Source organism: Ranitomeya variabilis, chromosome 1 (assembly GCF_051348905.1).
Source record: "Ranitomeya variabilis isolate aRanVar5 chromosome 1, aRanVar5.hap1, whole genome shotgun sequence".
In the NCBI taxonomy this organism is placed as follows: domain Eukaryota; kingdom Metazoa; phylum Chordata; class Amphibia; order Anura; family Dendrobatidae; genus Ranitomeya; species Ranitomeya variabilis.
The window spans coordinates 957722312-957744837 of NC_135232.1; the positions used below are offsets into that span (position 1 = coordinate 957722312).

At 40.2% G+C, this 22526-nt stretch overlaps 1 protein-coding gene across 5 annotated transcripts in view; it reads right to left on the reverse strand.

Moving 5' to 3' along the window:
- TTC29 (tetratricopeptide repeat domain 29) overlaps positions 1-22526 on the reverse strand; it is a 349015-nt gene that overhangs the window by 58081 nt on the left and 268408 nt on the right. Inside the window, exon 11 of one of the 5 annotated variants that reach the window (XM_077279297.1) lies at positions 5678-7108. The exons of the other annotated variants lie outside the window; for them this stretch is intronic. Within the exon in view, the coding sequence (XP_077135412.1) occupies positions 7038-7108 (71 nt within the window). The 3' untranslated portion in view covers positions 5678-7037. Of the gene's footprint in view, positions 1-5677; positions 7109-22526 lie in introns of those variants that run through there. 5 annotated transcript variants of the gene reach the window in all.

Genomic DNA, 22526 nt, shown 5'->3' on the forward strand with positions numbered 1-22526 from the left:
GACACACATCTCCAGAAGTGTATGTCTATCGTCCCGGCTTATCTTAAAGACACCAGCCATGTGCTCCAATTATTGGAAATGATACGTTGGGAGAGTGGTTTCATTTTAGGGTCACTCGACATCAAGTCACTTTACACAGTGATAAGTCACTCAAAAGGATGTGAAGCGGCAGAATACTATTTGAATAAGCTGGATAGTTATAAGGACACTCAGATCAGATTTATTATTGAGAGTATTCTGTTTATTTTGGAACACAATTATTTTGTTTATGATGGCCAGTTCTACCTTCAAACATGGGGAACGGCCATGGGTACCCGCTTCGCTCCCAGTTATGCGAACTTATATGTAGCTAAATGGGAGGAGCTACACATCAAACTCACCAATAGCCCTAATTTGGGTTGGTAATGTGGAAACGTTTTATAGATGACGTACTGTTCATTTGGAATGGCCCCCAACATGATTTGGATGCATTTATTGCCACACTTAATGTTAATGACTTTGGGCTGGAATTTACGGCTACCACCAGTAAAACGGCAATCAACTTTCTAGACCTGAGTATTTTTATTGAAGGGAACCAAGTGCTAACCAAATGCCATCGTAAGGCGGTGGACTCTAATGGTTTCATTGACATAAGCAGCTGCCACCTTCCCGTCTGGTTGACCAATATTCCTAAAGGTCAATTCACTCGATTAAGACGGAACTGTACTAGAATACAGGACTATGAAACTGAGGCTGAGTACTTGGCGGGAAAATTCCTGGAAAAAGGTTATCCTAAAGATTTAATTGAGGCAGCCAACAAAGAGGTACATGAAACACCTAGAGACCCCCTTATACATAAAACTAGGAATACACCCACTCTAGGGGGCATCACAGAACAAATCCACTAACTACCCCTCATTACGCAGTATCATCACGGGTACAAACAATTCACTAAGATTATACGCAAACATTGGCCAACCCTCCAATTAGATAAAGTTATAGGTAAACTATTACCACAACACCCTAGGTTCATTTTTAGGAAATCACAAACAATTGGAAATATTATAGTTCCAACTACTAGAAAAGGTTCCACTAAAAGAACACTCCTAAAAAATCCGGGTTTTACACCTTGTGGTACCTGTTCCTGCTGTGTACGTACAAATTTTAGGAAAATTAAACAACTTAAAATTTACAGCTCAGAGGGCACTCGGGAATTTTCAATTAAGGACAGCTTATCATGCTGGTCATCGGGGGTGATCTACTTAATTAAATGCCCTTGCGATAAAACCTACGTGGGCCGGACTAAACGTAGACTTATGGACCGGCTCAAGGAACATTTCAACAACATAGAAAAAGGCTTTGTAGGCCATCCTCTGTCGAGACATTTCAAAGAACATCATGGGCGGTCAACGAGAGGACTGACTTTTTGCGGCATTCAGAGGGTGCATAGGAATTGGAGGGGAGGCGATTACATCAAATTAATGTCACGCACTGAATCCAAGTGGATTTTTATGCTTGATAGTTTAGCCCCTAGAGGCTTGAATCATGAGGTTGAGCTATATGCTTTCAGTTAAGTTTTGGTTTTCAATATATTTTGAATAAATATATTCCCTAATAGCTCCCTCTTTATTTATTATTTAATATTTTCACCTTTCCCTCTTTGGTGCCCTTACCCCACCCCATCCCATGTTTATTGAGTTCCCCCAGGTCTATATGGGCCGCATTTTATTTTATTTCATTTTATATTGTATATTATCTGCTTTTATCGTTTTTGTCTATTTATCTCACAACATGTAGGGTGGCTCTTGCGTGTTTTTTAATTAAGTCCTCGTTTCTTATGTGTTTTTTATGTGCTTTTAACATAATTTAATAAAGATCTTTTTAGTTAGGGGCACATCCTGCCGATATTTTGCACAGTGTACTATTTTCCATACATTGAGCTACCTATGTATTCTCCCTATTCACATCTATGTAGCTTTTAACTCAGCATTGCAGTTCTCCAAATGGAGGTGCGGATTGTGCGTTTTTTCTGGAGCATCAGTGGCTATATAAGGAGCATGAGACTGCCGGGACCTTCAGCCCTGATGAAGAAGGTCCGGAGACCTTTGAAACGCGTAGGCAATTCGGTCCTGTGCGGCATCCGTCCTTTGCTCCTTACCTCTCTATCTAGGTGACGTCACCCAGAATAGGCCGCTCCCTCTCTCTTTCACCGCTCCTTGCAGCGGCTCTTTTCCGGTCCACGTGTGCCGGCTAGCGGCGCTCCAGGCACGTGGCGGTTGAGCACTTACCAGGGAGGACGCTCCCCACACCAACAGGTGTCTCTGCTGCCCCACGCTGCCTTTTCGGACTTCATATCTTTGGATACCCGGACCGCTGGTGATCCCGCTCCGATCTACCTCAGCACAGCGCCAGCACCTCCACTGCAGTCATACCACTACCAGTAGGTGTGCGGTTTGCTAATTATATTTTTTATATATCTGCCACACATTTATATTCCCTTTTGAGATTTCTCTCTTATATGCAAGACTGCGGCAATAGGAGGCATTTGCTGGCTTTGTGAACATCTATTTATTAGCATTTTTTGACATCCTCATTGTGCTACGCCTCTTTACTGTTGATATTTCTGCTGGTTACGGCCTTTCCTATAGGCTGCCTCCACTGTTGGTCAACTTCTATTTATAGTTCTAGTCATATGTTTACCCACTCCTTTGATTGTGTCTATATCTAGTTAGCGCGGTGTCCTTATCCATTTTTCGATGTTTGCTAATATGTTGATTACCCATTGTATCAGTCCATGCAGCTTGTTGACCTGCAAACACTCAAGGACAAATTATGCAGATTCATTGAATACCCAAACAATGAGACATGACCTCATCCCACCTTCCCCTTGACCTGTGGATGATGGCCTGAAGGACAGTTGTGAACAATACCATGGCTCCAACCGGAGGAATACAAATTTGACTCCACAGGATGTCAGCTTAAGGGACCATTGCCCTAGCTGGAGGAATACTGCTTCATTGACCATTACTGAACCTTCAAAACTGTTTGGAGAATCCAGGTTGGGACAATCAAGTCACCTGGCCACATACCTCAATGGACTATGTCAGCTTCCTAAGCTTGCTGTTACTTCCTCTTTGTGGTTGCCCGCCAAAAGCAGTGTGCCACTGGTGGAGGTAGTGGGCCCTGGAAGTCAAAAAGTCACAAATGCTCTAATTCTCAGTGAGTCCCAGCAAAATCTTATGTAATTGCTGGGAATATACCATATGTTATTGTCTGTTGGTGGTTCAAAAAGTATTGACACACATTTTTACCCTCACCCTGTGTTATCTGAGTAGTATTCTGCCCACAGGAAAGGAGTGCAGATGTTCAGTGGGGTGAGCCCTAGTCCATGCGATCTTTCTAAAGACAGCCGGGCCAGCGGACGTGAGCACCCACTGACTCTCGTGTCTCCACAGCGTTTATATGTTGCATGTACAGTATACCAACTCAAACTCAACGTGTCTGTTATTTCTGTACAAATTGCTGTCATTTATTGAGCTTTATTGGTACAAGTGATTCCAAAGATTAAACAATGTGGTAAAGTGATTCATTATTTGATATGTTGGAATATTTAGAATTTAATTAAAAATTTTTGTACCTTGTGTTACCGGGCTGCCAGTCTTAACAGTCTGAGAACAGAACTTTACATTTACATAAAGAGGTAACCTGACAACACAATATGTAACCATTTATTTTATTATGATTTATGACATGTATTAACATATGCTATGTATATACTGTATGTTTTTAGATGATATTAATGCACAAATCTATTTTTCTTTAGTTTTTAATTTACAATTTTTTTAAAATGAAAATTGTATTGTAATACTAGAAAAGACTGAAATTAGAAAATACTATTAGCGTTTTCTAATAGCTCCCTTACAATTACCTCTCTTCATGGGGCTGGTCACTTTTTCAATATTTTAACAAGTTTTGATTTTGTGGCACTTACTAATGTGTAAGTATTACAGGTTCTGCCTTCTTCACAGGCTGCACAACTGATGGGCATGTGACCAGATCTGTTGGTTAGCTTCCTAAAATTGATAAACAACTTACCGTGTATAGTGTTTTTAGTTGGACAAGTTTGGTCCCACAGTCCTCTATCCACAGCCATTCTGAGAACAGGAGAGATAAGTAGTCTGTGACGAAAGCTGCACTAACAAGTATAGGAGAAGAACCTGTAATAAGTATATATTGTTGTCACAAAATCAGGTCCCTGTATATGAGGAAGGGGACGGACCATCTAATAAAGCCTCCATGAAGAGGGGGAAGGAGTATATTCCAGCACTGCCATCCAGATAGTTTAAAGGTTGATTTTATTTGTAATCCATTAAAAAATGTTAAAACAACACCTGACACATTTCTGGCGTGCACAGTGCCCTTAGTCATAGAATGTGTTACAGAAATAAAGATCTGATTAAATATATACACTCACTGGCCACTTTATTAGGTACACCTGTCCAACTTCTTGTTAACACTTAATTTCTAATCAGCCAATCACATGGCGGCAACTCAGTGCATTTAGGCATGTAGACATGGTCAAGACAATCTCCTGCAGTTCAAACCGAGCATCAGTATGGGGAAGAAAGGTGATTTGAGTGCCTTTGAACGTGGCATGGTTGTTGGTGCCAGAAGGGCTGGTCTGAGTATTTCAGAAACTGCTGATCTACTGGGATTTTCACGCACAACCATCTCTAGGGTTTACAGAGAATGGTCCGAAAAAGAAAAAAAATCCAGTGAGCGGCAGTTCTGTGGGCGGAAATGCCTTGTTGATGCCAGAGGTCAGAGGAGAATGGGCAGACTGTTTCGAGCTGATAGAAAGGCAACAGTGACTCAAATCGCCACCCGTTACAACCAAGGTAGGCCTAAGAGCATCTCTGAACGCACAGTGCGTCGAACTTTGAGGCAGATCGGCTACAGCAGCAGAAGACCACACCGGGTACCACTCCTTTCAGCTAAGAACAGGAAACTGAGGCTACAATTTGTACAAGCTCATCGAAATTGGACAGTAGAAGATTGGAAAAACATTGCTTGGTCTGATGAGTCTCGATTTCTGCTGCGACATTCGGATGGTAGGGTCAGAATTTGGCGTAAACAACATGAAAGCATGGATCCATCCTGCCTTGTATGGAGCATCTTTGGGATGTGCAGCCGACAAATCTGCGGCAACTGTGTGATGCCATCATGTCAATATGGACCAAAATCTCTGAGGAATGCTTCCAGCACCTTGTTGAATCTATGCCACGAAGAATTGAGGCAGTTCTGAAGGCAAAAGGGGGTCCAACCCGTTACTAGCATGGTGTACCTAATAAAGTGGCCGGTGAGTGTATATAGCAGAGACCAATCGCCGTCATGATTACAATGGCGTGGTGAGCTGAATTAATTTCTGTACTTTCTATTAAAACCTCTACTTTACTTGGTGTTGCCTGTCTCTATCCAGGCTTAGGCATCAGAACCGGCGGTTGGTGCAGGTTCGTAGCTACAATACAGCCTCTTTCAGTGTTGAGCCTGTCGAGCACAACCATTTCAGATGAGCAGCCTTTTCCATATGGAGGTTCACTCACCAGTACTGGTTTACACATGGAACGCTTTTCTTTTTTCACTCTTTTAAAATCGTGTCCCCAACACATTTGTTAAAATAAACATAAAGTGCCAACACCATTTTATTTAGTGGGTTTAATTATTGAAAATACATAGAATTATGAAATAAAGTGCTAACTTTTTGCCATATACCAATATTGGAGATGCCATAGGGCAGTGTAACCCTCTTGCACATATTTTGAGACTATGCCAACATAATTCCAATCTGAATTTAAGATAATTTAAGAAACTTATAACCAGAATATTGGTTGTTGACTGCTACTTGGATGTTCTTACCTACCCACTTAATGTATTACCTTTTTATCTGTGTAAAGCTGCCGCCAAGTGGTTCCTTCACAAAAAAATTCTTATTGCCTCACAGTGGAAGAGCCCCAAAATACCTTTTTGTAGTGAAATGAACTATAGCATTGAAGAGGTCCACCAAAAGTAATATGTATTGGCACTTGGGAATAGTCAGCTAGACCACTTCCTCCTCCATCGGACAAATGTTGGGCAGCTGATTGACTCTGAGATGCTTTTGTTGGTTACTGTTTTTCTCGTCCAAGAACTCTGATCATGCTATAAAATTATGGTCCATTACTATCCCCATCTCAACACCACTGATCCTCCCTCTCAGCCTCCTTCTTGACTTTGTCTCTCTATTCGGCTACCGTTTTATTTGTACATAGGGCTGATATTTATTGTGTTTGACAACCATTACTCCTGGAATTAATATTACTTATTACTATTGTTGCTGGATCACAACACAACCTCTTTATTATGGAGAGATGCAGTCAAAACGTGATTTACATATTTTTCACTGACATTATGAGGCATCTCAGTTAGCAATGTAATGTTGCAGAGGTAGTTTTTCAATGGAACTCCATATTTTTGCATACTTACTGATATATTTGAAAAATCATTCAATACATATTAAGCAGTAATTAAAAAAATAACCTTTTTTTCAGGCAAGAATTTCTCAATCTCTCATAGTCTGCAGTGTAAAGAAAGTGAAGGAGAACTTTTAAAACATCTGCATTAGTCAGGATGTGGTCAATACATCAGGATAAAAAATAATTAGGCGGTATAAGATGTTTAAAAACTGGTGCATAAGAAAAAGTGGAATAATTACCCGTAATAATTATATCACACGATTTAAGAGTTCAATGGAGATTAAAAACTAGAAGGGAGTGTGTGTATACATATATAATCCTTCAATTGGGAAACATTGAAAACATCCCCTTATTCTATTAAAGTGGTGGGAAAAAAACCTTTTAAAATAAACTATATGGATTTGTTAAAAAAAAACAGTATAGAAGACCAACTATTTTCAAAAGAATAAGTGGGTGAAATAAAAGGAAAAACTCTAAGTCACAAGTTTTATGAGAGTATTACAGATTCTTCCTTAGTAACGATTTGCTCTCTCACATCCAAGATACTTAAAGCCGTTTCAGCTCTTTCTCTATCTCTACAGATTTTGATGAATCAGCTTCGATAGGAACCAAGTTGGCTGCAAAAACATATGATAAATAATTATTAGTATAGTTAAATATTTCAAACATGGTTGTCAAAGCTTTACAGTTCACATAAAATCACAGATCAAGAAAATTCTCAGCTGGATGAAAATGAATTAATTTAACTGCAAAAACTGTACCACCCACTGTACAGTATGTGGTTTTCAGAATCCAGTAAGCCTTTTTATAACCATGTGAAACGTTTATAAATACTTGGACTGAAATGCAGTTTTTCAAAGAGCAAAAAATAGAGACTCAATAGGTAGAGATGAGCGGATCTTTTTACTCAAACCCGGTCCATGGTCCAGGTCTATACTCTCTGGCCATGGACAGGAGCTGCGTTAGTTTCCTGAGCTTAAGGGATCCCCAGTGTGGTATTTGATTTGTTGGCCTGGTGTGTCGCCATCTGTGCAGTGTCTGATGCACAGGTGACCATCTTGCTAGCCTGGCCAATCATAAGCAGAACCTGGGATTCTGGAGGGTAAGGAAATTCATGCATCTCCGGTCCACAGCTAGTGAGCACTGACTCAGAACCCGGACCGGGGTGGCACAAAGCGATCTGCACGTCTCTACTAATATCGAGTAAAAGTTATCATTACGTTATAACTTATTAACACATTGCTATAACTGCTAGGATTAAGACAAAGCTCCCGGTTTATGTGGACACATGGATGTATCGAAATTGTGCCCCCTCCTTACTCAGTCCTAAGTACCTTACTTTAAAGAAGCAAAATTTTATCCTCTTAATACATTGCAGTCATCATATTGTTAACCATGGCCTTTTAGAGGCAAAAAGTCAGATCGGCGAGCAACAAATAGGCACTCACCCTCAAAAAATGGAGACACTACAGGTCTTGGAAAATGGCAACATTTCTTTTTTCTTGCAAACTTTGGATTTTTTTTTAATCACTTAAATAAAAAAGAACCTATTCATATTTGGTATCAGTGAACTCGTAATACCTGGAGAATCATAATGGCAGGTCAGTTTTAGCAATTAGTGAACATGATAGATAAAAACAATTGTGGAATTGCATTTTTTTTGCAATTTCACAGCCTTGGAATTTTTTTCCTATTTTCCAGTACATGATATGGTAAAATCAATGGTGTCATTCAAAAGTACAACTCATCCTGCGAAAAACAGGCTCTCATTACGGCCATAATGATGGAAAAATAAAAAAGTTATAGCTCTGGGAAGAAGGGGAGCAAAAAAATGAAAACATAAAAACAGAAACTCGCAAGGTGGTGAAGGGGTTAAAGTCAATTTACATCCAATAATATTTTTGAATAAATGCACTGCAGCATTGCAGCCTCATACATGTAAAGTTTTTACTCTAACCTCTTTTGGTTATGAGCATGGAAAGGAAAAATTGAGATTGAAAAACATTAGTGTAGTCTGCAGAGGATTCTGTTAGAAGGCTTTATCTTGTTGAATTATATGCTGCTAAGTAAAGCGAGAGCTATTACTTTTAAATATCATCACAAGCGCTGATTACATTATGTTACATATATAAGCAGATCCTGCAGGCTACTATTCCATTAGCTATATAAGCCAGGCTTTGTCACAATCTAAACACATCTACTTTAACCCAGCCTAGGCATCTGAAATATAGAATACAATGTTGCTAAAAATGTATTAAATATATGTTTACATCAATTTAAATCAAGGTAATGAGATTGCTATGCTGAAGCCCAAGGCAAAGTATCTTTTCCAGGGACTACTTAGTATTCCAAAATTATAATTTACTTCATCCCTTTGAACAGCTTACAGTATGATTTCACTTTATATAGTAGTGGAAAAACTATACTAGTGTCAGAGGTTGGCTGCTCGACCTCTATTACTTTCATATATAATTATTGAAGGGGTTGTCTCAGAATGGCCATCCTCATGTCTTACATGAGACCTTCTTTTTTGACCTAGATTGGAAGGCCAATAAATGAGCGTGCCATTCGCATTTGTGTACCAGACACACTAAATGTAATAATATGGACAGCCACTAAGTTAATTGGCCAGGATGTAGTATTACATTTCTGTAAAATCAAGGTATGAATACACCCCTGCCACGATTATCAGGCGGTACGGCGTAAATACCGCACTTGCCAGTGGGCAGCACAAGCGTGGTTCAGTTAAACCTTTGGACTCCTGGGACTTGTGTTATTTCAGCCTGTCTCCTGGCAGCTCATTTGTTAGTTGCCATCATTTCTCTGCTGGATGCTATGTTGGGGCTAATTCCTATTTATGTCTCCAGCAGTCAGTCCATGGCCACCAGTTATAGCTTTGCTAGTCTGGTTCTCAGTGATCTCCAGTATTGTTAGTTTACCTCCTGTTATTCACCTTGACCTGTGTAGTGACTATCTTTCTGCTAGTCTATCTTGGTTTAACTCGGCTTACTGACCACTGTTTTCTAGCCAGCTTCCCTGGCTAGTGAATACATGCTGCCTCTGTTACAATGGCAAGATATGGCTTCTCCTGGGAAAAACAGCTGATATGTCTGACCCATCGGGGTTAGCGACATTTGGCCCAATCATGAGTTACTTTAACTTTTTGTTAAAAATGGGTTGTTTCATGCAGCAACCCCCTAAAAGTACAACTTTATTTTTAATCAAATCTCTTTTTATTAAAGTAAACACAGTCAATAAAAAAACAGTGGTGAAACACAAGTAATAAGTGCAATGTTGGGGTGAGCATTTATCAACAAACGTCAACAGCACTATAACGAAGTGAAAAGCTTGCTGGCCTAAGGTGGATAGCACAGTCATGCTGACAAAATATTGGATTATGAATACTTTATGGTTTTTTTCTAGTATTTCAACTGTTGGGTTCTCTATAGGACAAACACTGTATAACCAAATAAAAAATGTTGTGAAAAACACAATTAAAAAAAAATGCTTGGTGTCTGTCACCTGCAAAACACAATTTAAACTTATTACGTAGTCATAAAGGAGACTTAGCCTCTATAATAATCATACCTTTACTATAAAAATCTATACCAGAGGTGTAAAAAACATTCTTTATTCCCATATGCTAATTAGGATGCTTGGAGCACTCTTGACATGGCTAAGCAGCTTCAATGCACCATTCTTCCCTATGAATTTGAATATCCCAGCCTCCCTTCCTGGTGATCTACAAGGGTAAGCTTCGGAGAAGCAAGAACTGTTTCTGGAGAAAGTTGGTTCATGCTCTCACTCACCGTTGCAGTTCCCAGATTCCAGTTTGCATGTACAAAGCTCTCTCTCCTTTCTGCTGCAGCGGCTCCACTAAGTGTGAGGCAGATAACAGCTTTCTCCTGATACACTGCTGTCTAAGGGAGTCAGCAATGTCAATAAAAAAGTGCTGAGCAGCCGCAGCGGAGAGTAGAGGACGTTCTGAGTGCATACTCCGAACTAGAAAATCAAACAGTGAGTGATTGCTGCTTTCTGTTAAAACTGCGCTGGCTCAGGGTAAGCCAGCACTGCCAGTCACTAGCGTGGCAGAGCAGTGTGCGCGCACGTTCTGATATAGGAACTCCAATGCTACATTTCCACAATGATCTTTTGGTGCGTTCTTGACACTGCTTCAAAAATGCAGCATCTTACAGTTCTGGCAAAGTGAACGGGATTTATAGAAACCTCATGCCCACTCTGCTTCTTTTCAATGCAGCATAAACTGACCTGTGAAGCCTGTTTCAAATTCGTAACATGTCAATTTCTCTTGCAAGTACACAGAGTTTAATATGCAGATTTTCCCCATAGACTTGCATTAGATGTGGAAAATCTGCAGGTAAAAAATGCACATGCATTTTTAGTGCATTTCCATGGTGGATACACATAAAAAATGCATTTAATACACACCTAACAATAGCAATAAAGTTTTGTCAAAAACCAAATACGAGGAAGTATGAAAAACAAAGCAGCTGTTAGGTGTCGAGTTCCTGCCGCTGCACAGGGGGAATCTCGAACCACCTCCGCTGCGGTCTCCCATTCTCCCCCAGCCGCAGTGGAGCCTGCTCAGCGGAGACGTCTGTCCTAGTGTCTGGCTCAGGCAGATACTGTGCGTTTGGTTACTGTGGCCCTTCCAGGCTCAGTCATTGTAACCAGCATTGATCAGCGGTGAGCAGGCATCCCTGGGACTAAGTCCTGCTTTTCTTCTACTGAGCATGCCCAAGGGACGACCTCTCATTGGGGGTCGGGGGTCACATGCTCAGGTCCTGTGGCAGCTCCTATTGGACCACTAGGAAGGTCCTGGAGAGCTTCAGCTATAAAAGGTTCGCATGGCCGCACAGCCATACGCTAGTATAAACCTGTTATCGTGGGTGTGTGGATGTATGCCTGTTCTGGTGATTGCTCCTTAATCATTCCCATTCCTAGAGTTGTTGAATGCTCGTGAATGTTGGAGCCACCTAGCGCCTGACAGTGCTATTCTAATTACAAGAGCACGATCCTTACTGCGTCAAACCAGCAGCGACCGCCAGTGTGGCGCCGTGCGCAATTAGAGCGCTTTCCTAGCCCTAGTTAGGGTGGTTAGTGGCGTCCGCCAGAGCGGCGCTGTACGCACTCTGTGCAGTAATCTTTAACTAGTCCTGACAACCGGTCAGTGTAGGGTGGGAACTCCCGCTTGATCTCAGCATCTGACTCAGGGCGTCCTCAGGCGCGGGCTCAAAAGCCACCGAGGGCAAAACGAGATCAATCACCAGCATAGTGGGGGTGAATTTCAGGGATCCCACTAGCGTCCATCTGCTGCACCCTGTGACTGCTAACAGGGCACAGCGTTTCCTTAGTTTCCCTGCGACTCTGTGAAGCAACAGAGTTCGCATCAGTTCATACCAGGTGACGGAACCCATGTTTATTCTGGCGTAGTACCGCCATATAGTGCCGCCATTACCTAGCAGCAGGTTCCATCTCTGCACGGTGGACCCCGGGCTGCGAACGCACCTTTTACTATCTTTATATTTATTCAGTGTGTTCCGCCAGCCCTAACAGCAGCTTTAATTAAAACATGACACAGCAACAAAAGGAAAAAACTGCAGTGTCAAAATCACGATAAAAAAGAATGTTAAAAACCGCACATAAAAACGTAATGAAAAAACACAAGTAACTAATTTAAATAATAGGTGCAGAAATTCTGCAGCGTCAAAAAACCCAACAAAAGCTCATTGTGGGAACGTAGCCCAACAGTGAGTGAGCAAAGACAATGGCCGCAGCGTGTGAAAGCAGCCTCAGTACACTTGGAATGTTGATGATGAGGGACATAACAGCCTATCTAACAACGTTGACACATTTTGTAAACTAGCAATGGAATTACGGCTCCATTCATGTTAAAGACTTACAGGAATTTAATGGAATGTAATACAAGACCAACCTGGTTTATCTGCCTTACCATGGCATATGGAAATCATAGGGGGACTTTTTGCTCCATACCCTCCATTATGTCAGACATTGAGTAGACCTGGTCTATTTAAGCATTGCATGGAAAGTCATTCAAATCACTGCCCAGCATGCAAAGCTACATATTCCCTTGCATAATAACAGTCTGACAGTTTCCTATGGTATACACATTGCAAATCATAATAGGATAGACACATTACCAAATCTAGTGTAAAAGTTGTAGCAAATCATAACTAACACCTAATAACTCATACAATTATTAGTACACAAACCTGCGAACTATAAGAAAGTTCCCAATGGTAAAAATGGCTGCATCATGACCTGCATGTTCATGACCCGAGCTAAAAAATACAACTTTTTAAATTCAGTGTACTTGACAGCTGTTTGTGATCTAATATTCAAAGACAGAGCATTCCTTTTCTTCTACATCTGCCTGAGAGAGCGAACTGCTCATCACAAAGCATGACATTAGCCTGTCTTCGGCTGATGACTTTGTGAATCATTTCTTTAGAAATATAGGTTTTTACAACTTTAGTGGTGCCAGTCATAGGCATTAACTCTTGTATCAGTAACACACAATTTTGGATCATAGCTATAATTTGCTAAAATTTCTATTACATCTACTGGTAACCAAATAAAGTGAAATCATTTCATCTCTCCTGAACCATGACACATGTGATATACATTTCATAAAACATTCAACAGCATTATATTGTTCCACACATAATGGGTGAGACGAAAAATGTCAACTTCCACAGACAGAAATGGCCCCAGCCACTTAATTTAAGAGGTCCCAAAAATTCTTTGATTCCTACCCTTTCACACATATGCAAGGATCAGGGTCTTCCTTGCAGAGGCCAGACTACAAGCAGAAGAGGTATCAAACAGTTAGGTTCAAATCCAATAAAGCACTCAAAGAGTTTATCAGAAGAATACACAGAAGACCGAGGGTTAATCCAATATAAAGCACACCAGTAACAGAGAATATAATTCAATAACTGTCTATGGAAGGATGTCACATGGAGATTTAAATAGTGAGGTATGCGCCTCCATTGGCCAACAGACTTGTCCAGCCATTGATGCACTGATGTGTCTCAGTAGTTGGCCGGTCATCAGGATTTAATTTACATATAAGAAGACATACAATAAGAGGATATACAATCCCAACAGAACATATTAGAAGGCTTGATTGGGCAGCGCACCACCCAATAGGAGGGTAGACCATTCCCCTGAGACCTACTGTTCCCTCCGCTGTGAGCATCATCAACAGCAACAGAGGGAAGGCAACTGACAATAGAAGAAAGTGACACTGGAGTGGATACATGTGCGTTTGTCACTCTGGGTAGACCTTTCACTTAAAACATAAAAATGATTGTTTATTAAAAATCAGAGAAGTTGTCAAAGTTGAGTCTAAGCCCCAAAGCATCACTTGGCACTCCCGCAACAATCAGAAACTACGAACAACTTTTAATTGCGTATTCCACTAATTACTACTAATATCGGAAGTGCCCTACCTTTCTTTCTTGTATTTCTAGAAATAAAGAAGAAGAGTGAGTGCCTCCTATTTCATTCTTTCTGTTGGATTACTCAAAGTTTAGATCTTTATGAATCGAGGTACTGACATTTTGCTACTCAGATGTAGTGGTCATCTGAATTCTGTCATAAAATGCTTTGAAAACCCAGAGTGGCATAAAAGTTTTTTCCAACTTTATTTTATGTAATTTTCTCCTAGTTACGCCTAAATGGGTAGAGCTAGGGTGGGATGAAGGCTGAATGGGAAGTGACGCAAAAGCTCTTCAAATTAATGACTGGAGTAAGATTTGTGGTTAGGTTCACACCATTTTCCAGACATGTGGGATTCATTTGTTTGCCTAGGTAATGAATTAGGCATATCTTATTCCAGCAAGCCCCTTCACCAAGATCGGTATGAAGAATGCCGCTCGTGATGAATCAGGGTCAAAATCACTGTAATTAAATGAAGTTTTTGATGACTCTAACTTCTGATCTACTAACTTACAGGTTTTTATGTCACTGTGTACTGGTGACTAAAGTTGCACCAGCCACGCCTCTATGACTGAAAGCATGAGGCTTTTTTTACATGACTGGATCTCTTTAAAGGAGAAATGCACCTGCAAATGCAAAATTGTATATGTCAAACACACACAAACTTGGTTCCTCTCCCTCCCAAAAATGTTTAAAAATATGCAGCTGTGTTGGTATGACAATTTCTAGTTACAGGAATAGAGCTCTACTGTAAAGTGGTTCAAGGTTCAAGATTTCAAAGACACCAATGTATTATTTCACACGTCACTGTGACAAGTCCAAAAGATAATTTAAGGTGAATTAGCCCTTTAAGAGAGAAAAACCTACAATGAAACAAATGTTTGTAGCATACTATTATCATATAAGTAATTTGGAGCAGGTTTGGTTTATATGAATACATGTGTAAGAATCAATTCCCAGGCTATTTTTAAATAACAAAAAACAACCTGATTTCATTGATTTTTGTATCAGAGGTTATATTTGCCTTGTTTGTTACTATAAGAACACTTTAACATCCTATTATTTGCAATTTTGATGCAAATCCCACAAATAAATATAATTGCCAAAAAGAGTTGGAGAGAAAATCAATAAAGATCTGTGCAGATGTGATGCCGCGAAATGAAGGCTTTGGAATGACTTTTAGATGCAATGCACAAACTAAGCCCTCATTTATATAACAGGTGCTAAGCTGGCTCAATAGAAATCTCCAATGGCAAGATGGTTTGCTGAAATACAATAAGATCTTCATAATAGCAATTCTATATACAGAATGCCACTAAATGGCTCATTGATCAGGGACAGAAGGGGTTTCAGTGAAACAGCACAAATTAAACCTGACAGTAAAACTTAACTTGAACGGAGACAACATCACGCAGCACTGAGACGTGCACATTGCCCTTGGTTTCCATGTATACTTACCTTCACTTTCTACAATTCAAAATTCCTTGCATCGCTACTGCTCTTTTAATCACTGGTTAGCTTGACATATATCCACACAATTTACAAAACAATAACGAATTGATGATAAAAAAAAATGTAAATTTCATCTTTACACTTCATGGACAGCCCATCTTTAGCGATAAGTTATTTCTTCATTTTTAAGCAAAATAATATTCTTAAAGGGATCGTTCTATGATATGATGTTAGAGGGGCTGCCAAAAAAATATTGATAGGTCTTCAAAATGTGATTGGTGGGGTTCCAACATCTGGTGACTCCATTGATCAGCTGTAAAGAGCTCTGGCGGCCACGGGATGTGAACATGTTGAACCGCTTAATTTGATTTGCAGCGTCTGCTGCCAGCTATTCAAGACAATAGGAGCAGTGCTGCTGTACCTGGCAGCGGCAGCTGCGCATTGAATGGAGCTGCGCTGAGCACTGTTCAATATGTTTACATTAATCGCTGGGGCTGTTTTCAGCTTATCTGTGGGGGCTTTGTATGTTGAAATCCTACTGAATTATTTTTGCCAGAAATGTCCCTTTAAGGCATTTCAAAAGGATATGGCATGATTGGAAAAAAACTGAGATTTTGACTCTGGGACCTCCATCAATCCTAGAGGATCACTGGGGGTTCTGGCAGTTTGACCTCCTGATAACAGAGAAACAATGAGAACAAGAACATGCACTAGCCCCACCCCCCCACCACCACATTTGAAAAAAAAATTCCATTCTTCTATAAATATTCATAATTTAATGAAAAATCGTTGAATATAATGAAAAGTTATTCAAGTTCTAAATATGGTAAATATACTTTGTGCTTAGATTTTCACCATTTTCAAGATGTCTGCTGTTGGCTAGTGTACTTGCATATAAAAAAAATCTATTAGTACAGACATGTCATTTTGCTACTCATGTATTTAGTTCTCTGAAGATTCCCTATGCTGAATACACAGAGGGTACATAACAGTTGTTAGTTGAGATGAGTGACTAAATCCGAGTGGATTCTATTTGAAATTTACAAAAATCTGAATTCGCCAAAATGTGGATTTTTTGGAATTTGCTTTCATGCAAGTTCAGCAAAATGGTGACAACAGGCCGCAATTTTTCTGTACAATAATGGGTCATCAAAAAAAAAAAAGTGATACGCACCTCATCACTTAACATGAGAATCTGACACACTGCAAGAGAACCGAAGATTAAAATGTGAGGTTCGGGAATCACGAGATTCGGCTAGGACCGGACATGTTGTGGTGAGGCCGAAGATGTGAGCGAAGAGTGTGTATAACTTTTTTCACATTTTTATATATTACGTTTATTATGCTGTGAGGTCGCATCATAAAGGACATTAAATTTGTGAAGAACAACTTTTCCACAACTCATCCCAGGAAAATCAGTGAATTAGAATTTTGCCTGATCTACTCATCTCTAGTTGTTAGATATTAGGTCTACAGGGTATTAGCTTTCTGTTCCAAAAATGACTAAAGCCGAGGTCATGTTAGCATATAGCATCCGTGCGACATACGTTGCCAGTTGGAGCATGCTGCTATTTTTTTCTCATTGAATAACACTGGTCAGGGTGCAATGCGAAATTTTCTCACATTATCCATATTATCAGTCAGTGTGAGCAAGTCCTAAAACAGGACCTGTCACCAGGTCAAAATGACCAGGTCTTGCTGCTGATTTATTCTAGCTGCTCCCCTGAGCATGCAGTTTAAATCAACCATACAATTCCATAGATATGGGCCTTTTTATTTAGTACGCCAAAAATGCTAATATGATGGTCTTTATCAAGGGAGCATTGCTCACAGGCTAAAGGAAAATCCTGTGTCTTTTGTAAAGACCATAAAACGTAACATATTGGCCCTAAACAAGGCCCATATACCTAGAATGGTGAATTTAAATAACAAAAACAAACAAAAAAACTGAAAATACTGAAGGGAACAGAGAAAAAAGAGCAAAAAGTTTCCACTTTTGAACTATTCACAGGTCATGTTTAAGACTACTCTCTAAAAGAAGCCTGCATGACTTTAGAAATCAGAATGACGTGTTATAAGCCCAGAAGTCACATTGTGATGGGGGTAACTATGACATCCAATAGTCCACAAATATCTTTATATCCTTATGGTTATCCCATGCATGATTGACAATTTTTCAGTGCAGAAATTCTGCATTTAACAGGAAAATACAGGTACAAATTAGGTAACTCACAGAGTTTCTCTCATGTTCTTTACTTGTTTTTCTTGCCTTTGTTATTCTAATTTCATTTCAGCAACTCGAAGAATAAAACTGCTGGATTAGGCTAACTTAAGAAATGTGTAAAAACAATAAAAGGCTCTCAAGCAGCAGGACATCTTGTACTGAAAAAACTTGCATGTAACATTATAAAGAGCACACTATGTTTTTGTATCTACATTTGAATAAACAAGGTACAAAAGAACGAACTGCGAATGTCTCAGTTCTCATATATTTGTTAGTGCTACAAGCAATGGGCTTGATCTTTATGTCAAGAAAAAAGCAATACCTTTATGAATGAAAGAAGAACAAGATTCAGTTGAACACGTTACTCATTCATGTTTCTGTGAATGTTATACAATTACATGGGCGGAAAATAAAAATGTGTTTATCAAATTGTATGATAAGTAGCAATTAACATTAAATGAAAGGCAAAATAGCCTTCACTTTGCTGGACATATTACAGATTGATCCTTTTTGGCAATTTGGGGAAAGAGTCCAGTTATTTCTATGACTCTTCCTAGCCTGTGGCTTCCTGTATTAATACGTAACCTTTCACCAAACGTCTTTTACTTATACAATCACTTGAGTTGACAGGTCACAGATCAGACACTCATCTTCTGCTACTCTGAACCTTCCAAGATCTACCTATTACTTATTTATACTATTCCAACATATTGTGAAGCCTTGTCTAGAAATGTATTCATTTACATTTTCTCACATAAACACAGAGTGCATTGTGGTCAGCCTGATTCTGGATTACAGGAAGAAACACCATAAGAACATATCGCCTAAAAGAAAAATCATTGGTAAATATAAATTCGTAAAGAGTTTGTTCAGCTTAATTTTAATTTTGGGCTCCAAAGGCTTCATGTAAATAAAAACAACAAAGTCAGCAGCACGTACTCACAGCCTACACCCTAGTGCCGTCTCTCTGCTGCTGCTGGTTCCTGTCTTTAGTAAAAGCACCAACTCACAGACGTTATCAGCATGGCAAAATATTATAGCACACCAAAATAAAAAAAGATGAGAGGAATGAATCCTAACCTGCTGTAATTAACTGGACCTACTAGGCAGGACAAGTCGTAAATAGTGAATAAACAAAAGAAAATGGCCGAAGGCCAGAACAAACGACCAACAAAGTCCATATATATGTATCAAAATATTTATTTATTAAGGAATAATACACAGAACAACATGGACACAGGGTATGAAAAACGGCACAAGGGAATGACAACCATAGCCAAGGGTACGAAAAACTAGCTAGTGTGGACGGACACGTGGAACCCCCACATCAGATGTGATATTGCTGTGTTTGATAGAACTAATATCACGGTAGTCAGAAAAAATGAATCATAAATCACTTATATATATAATCCATGAGAATCAGACTCTAGCCCGGAAAATCTCATGCTGATGTTAAAGTAATGCACCAAAATTGGCAGTAGCATATAAAACATAGGATCATGTAAAGGAAAATTCACTAACAATCCCAGTAAGTATAGACATTTGTATAGATATTACATACCACATCAATGTGATGTGAGGGTGCAGCGGGGCCGTCCACACACCCCAACGATCGTTTCGGATACTCTCCTTCCTCAGGAGATTTTCTGGGCTACAGTCTGATTCTCATGGATTATATAAGTGATTTATGATTCATTTTTTCTGACTACTGTGATATTAGTTCTATCACTCACAGCAATATCACATCTGATGTGAGGGTTCCACGTGTCCGTCCACACTAGCTAGTTTTTCGTACCCTTGGCTATGGTTGTCATTCCCTTGTGCCGTTTTTCATACCCTGTGTCCATGTTGTTCTGTGTATTATTCCTTAATAAATAAATATTTTGATACATATATATGGACTTTGTTGGTCGTTTGTTCTGGCCTTCGGCCATTTTCTTTTGGTTCCTGTCTTTGTTGACTGCTGCAGAAAATCACTGGCACCAGACTACTGAACAAATTGATTGGCTGCAGTAGTCATTGGATGTTGGTAACATGTCAGTGCTTGAGCTATATCAACAAATATGGGAGATCCAGTGCTAGAGTGGCAGGTGTTGAATATTGCTAAGTAAACTACAGGCATTGTCAGGTTTGAAGTGTTAAACTGATTAAAATGATACCTGGGGTGAAGAAATCCTTCTTGTGGTTCTTGTGTAATCAGTGTTAGAAGTTTATGATATGCCCGTGCTCCAGGACAGGACAGTAGGCAGAGTCTTATCTTCCTGCTCTAAGCCACAGAAACCAAGAAAAGACCTGGTCACAGGCTGCCTCGAAGCACAAACATGTTCCTCATTATAGAGACAGTGAGAGAGACAGACTGTTTGTGCTTCGTGCTTCGGGGTGGCTTGTGGGCAGGTATCTTCTTGGTTTCTATGGCTTAGACAGGAAGATAAGACTCTGCCTACAGGCACACCCCTGAACATGAGCATCTCATTAACTGAAAACATCTAAAACGTCTAACACTGATTACACAAGAAATTCAAGATGGATGTCTTCACCCCAGGTATCATTTTAATCAGGTTAACACTGCTAACCTGACAATGTCTGTAATTTACTTTGCAAAATCCTGATGACAGATTCGCTTTAAGATTAAGGCCATGTTCACACGTTGCGGTTTTTACCGCGGAACCGCCGCGATTTTGATGCTGCGGGTCCGCAGCAGTTTCCATAGCGTTTACATTAATATGTAAACCCTATGGAAACCGCAAACCGCAGTGCACATGCTGCGGGAAAAACCGCGCAGAAACGCAGCGGTTTACAACCCGCAGCATGTCACTTCTTTGTGCAGAATCGCTGCGATTCTGCACCCATAGGAATGCATTGAACCGCTTACTTCCCGCATGGGGCTGTGCCCACGTTGCGGGAAGTAAGCGGATAATGTGCGGGTGGTACCCGGGGTGGAGGAGAGGAGACTCTCCTCCAGGCCCTGGGAACCATAAAATAGTGTAAAAAAAAGAATTAAAATAAAAAATGAAGCTATACTCACCTCTCAGCGCTGCCCGCGGCGTCCGGTCTCAGTTGCTGTGCCGAACAGGACCTGTGGTGACGTCGCGGTCACATGACCGTGATGACGCCGCGGTCACATGACCGTGACATCACGAAGGTCCTTGTCGGCACAGCCGCCTGCAGCACCGAGGAGATCGCGACGTCAGAGGGTGAGTATAGCCAATTTTTATTATTTTTTACATTACTATTGATGCTGCATATTGCTGCATATGCAGCATCAATAGTACAGCAGTAATCCCGCAGCGGAAACCGCGGAACAAACCGCGATAAATCTGCAGGGATAACCACAGCGGTTTTGCCCTGCAGATTTTCAATTCCGCTGCGGGATTAACCCGCAGAGGAACCCGCAGCGTGTGAACATGGCCTACAACTCTGATAATTTAACCTCTTCTGTCAAGGTGCTATAAATTATCTTTTATATTTAAGCTATATGTACAGTTGTGTAAAAAAGTGTTTGCCCCTTTCCTGATTTCCTATTCTTTTGCATGTTTGTCACACTTAAATGTTTCAGATCACCAAACAAATTTAAATATTAGACAAAGATAAAAAAAGGCTAACATGAGAAAAAAACCCAAAGAATTGAAATAAAATATAACTTTTAATGTTAGTTATTAAAATTGGGACATACAACAAAAACAAACACCACACTAAAAAAGTGCACACTGCATTCACCCTAAAGTTGAACCCTGGTCTGTGTGCCTGCCTGGCTGCGGAGGTTGGCACCTTATAACAACCCACACGAGAATTGCCATCAACGTGGAGTAGCACAGCTTAACCATATTCAGTTATAGGAATGAAACATAAAGCTAATATAAACATTGAGAATGGATTAGAGGGATACTTATCAAACATATATATCCTGGAACCTCTACGCGTTTCGCCTGACGGCTCCTCAGGAGGTTAGATAGATAGATGCTGCATGGTCCCGATGCAAACCCACTGTTTTATCAAGTGGGATTAATCAAACTCCTCCCCCAATCAACCCACCAATAGTTTCCAGGCTAGGTACACAACAATTGTCTCATATAGACAAATGTAGCCACATGAGCCTTATAGATAGAACATGGCCACATAAAAATGGCAACTGTGATACTCACATGGTGCGCTAGCTTAATGCAGGAAAGACTGCTGGCATTACTGATGGCAGAGTGCGATCCAGCCTGGAACGCACAAGGAGCCATATGACCTCTCCATCCAACGCACTTGAATTTTTTTCTTTTTTAACAAACTTTGGATTTTTTTTCACCACTTAAATAAAAAATAACCTAGAAATATTTGGCATACGATTTTTTTTAAGCACCCATAGACTTGATTGAGTGAGTCTCATCTAATTTTCGGAAAAAAACTGCCGCATGCTGAAGAAAATCGCTTATCTGCACTGCCCCATTGATTAACATTGGTCCAATTGCTGTCCATTTCTTCCACAGACAGCACTCGGATCGAAAATATCGTCTTGTTAATGAGCCTTAAATGTCACCTCCTTGTTGCAATTTGTGATCACTGCTCTGATCTACACTGCTCAAAAAAATAAAGGGAACACTAAAATCCCACATCCTAGATATCACTGAATGAAATATTCCAGTTGTAAATCTTTATTCATAACATAGTGGAATGGACAGTCTGTGGTACAACATGACGTTGGTGGATGGTGCGAGGCATGATGTCCCAGATGTGTTCAATTGGATTCAAGTCTGGGGAACGGGCGGGCCAGTCCATAGCTTCAATGCCTTCATCTTGCAGGAACATGTTGACACTCCAGCCACATGAGGTCTGGCATTGTCCTGCATTAGGAGGAACCCGGGGCCAACCGCACCAGCATATGGTCTCAC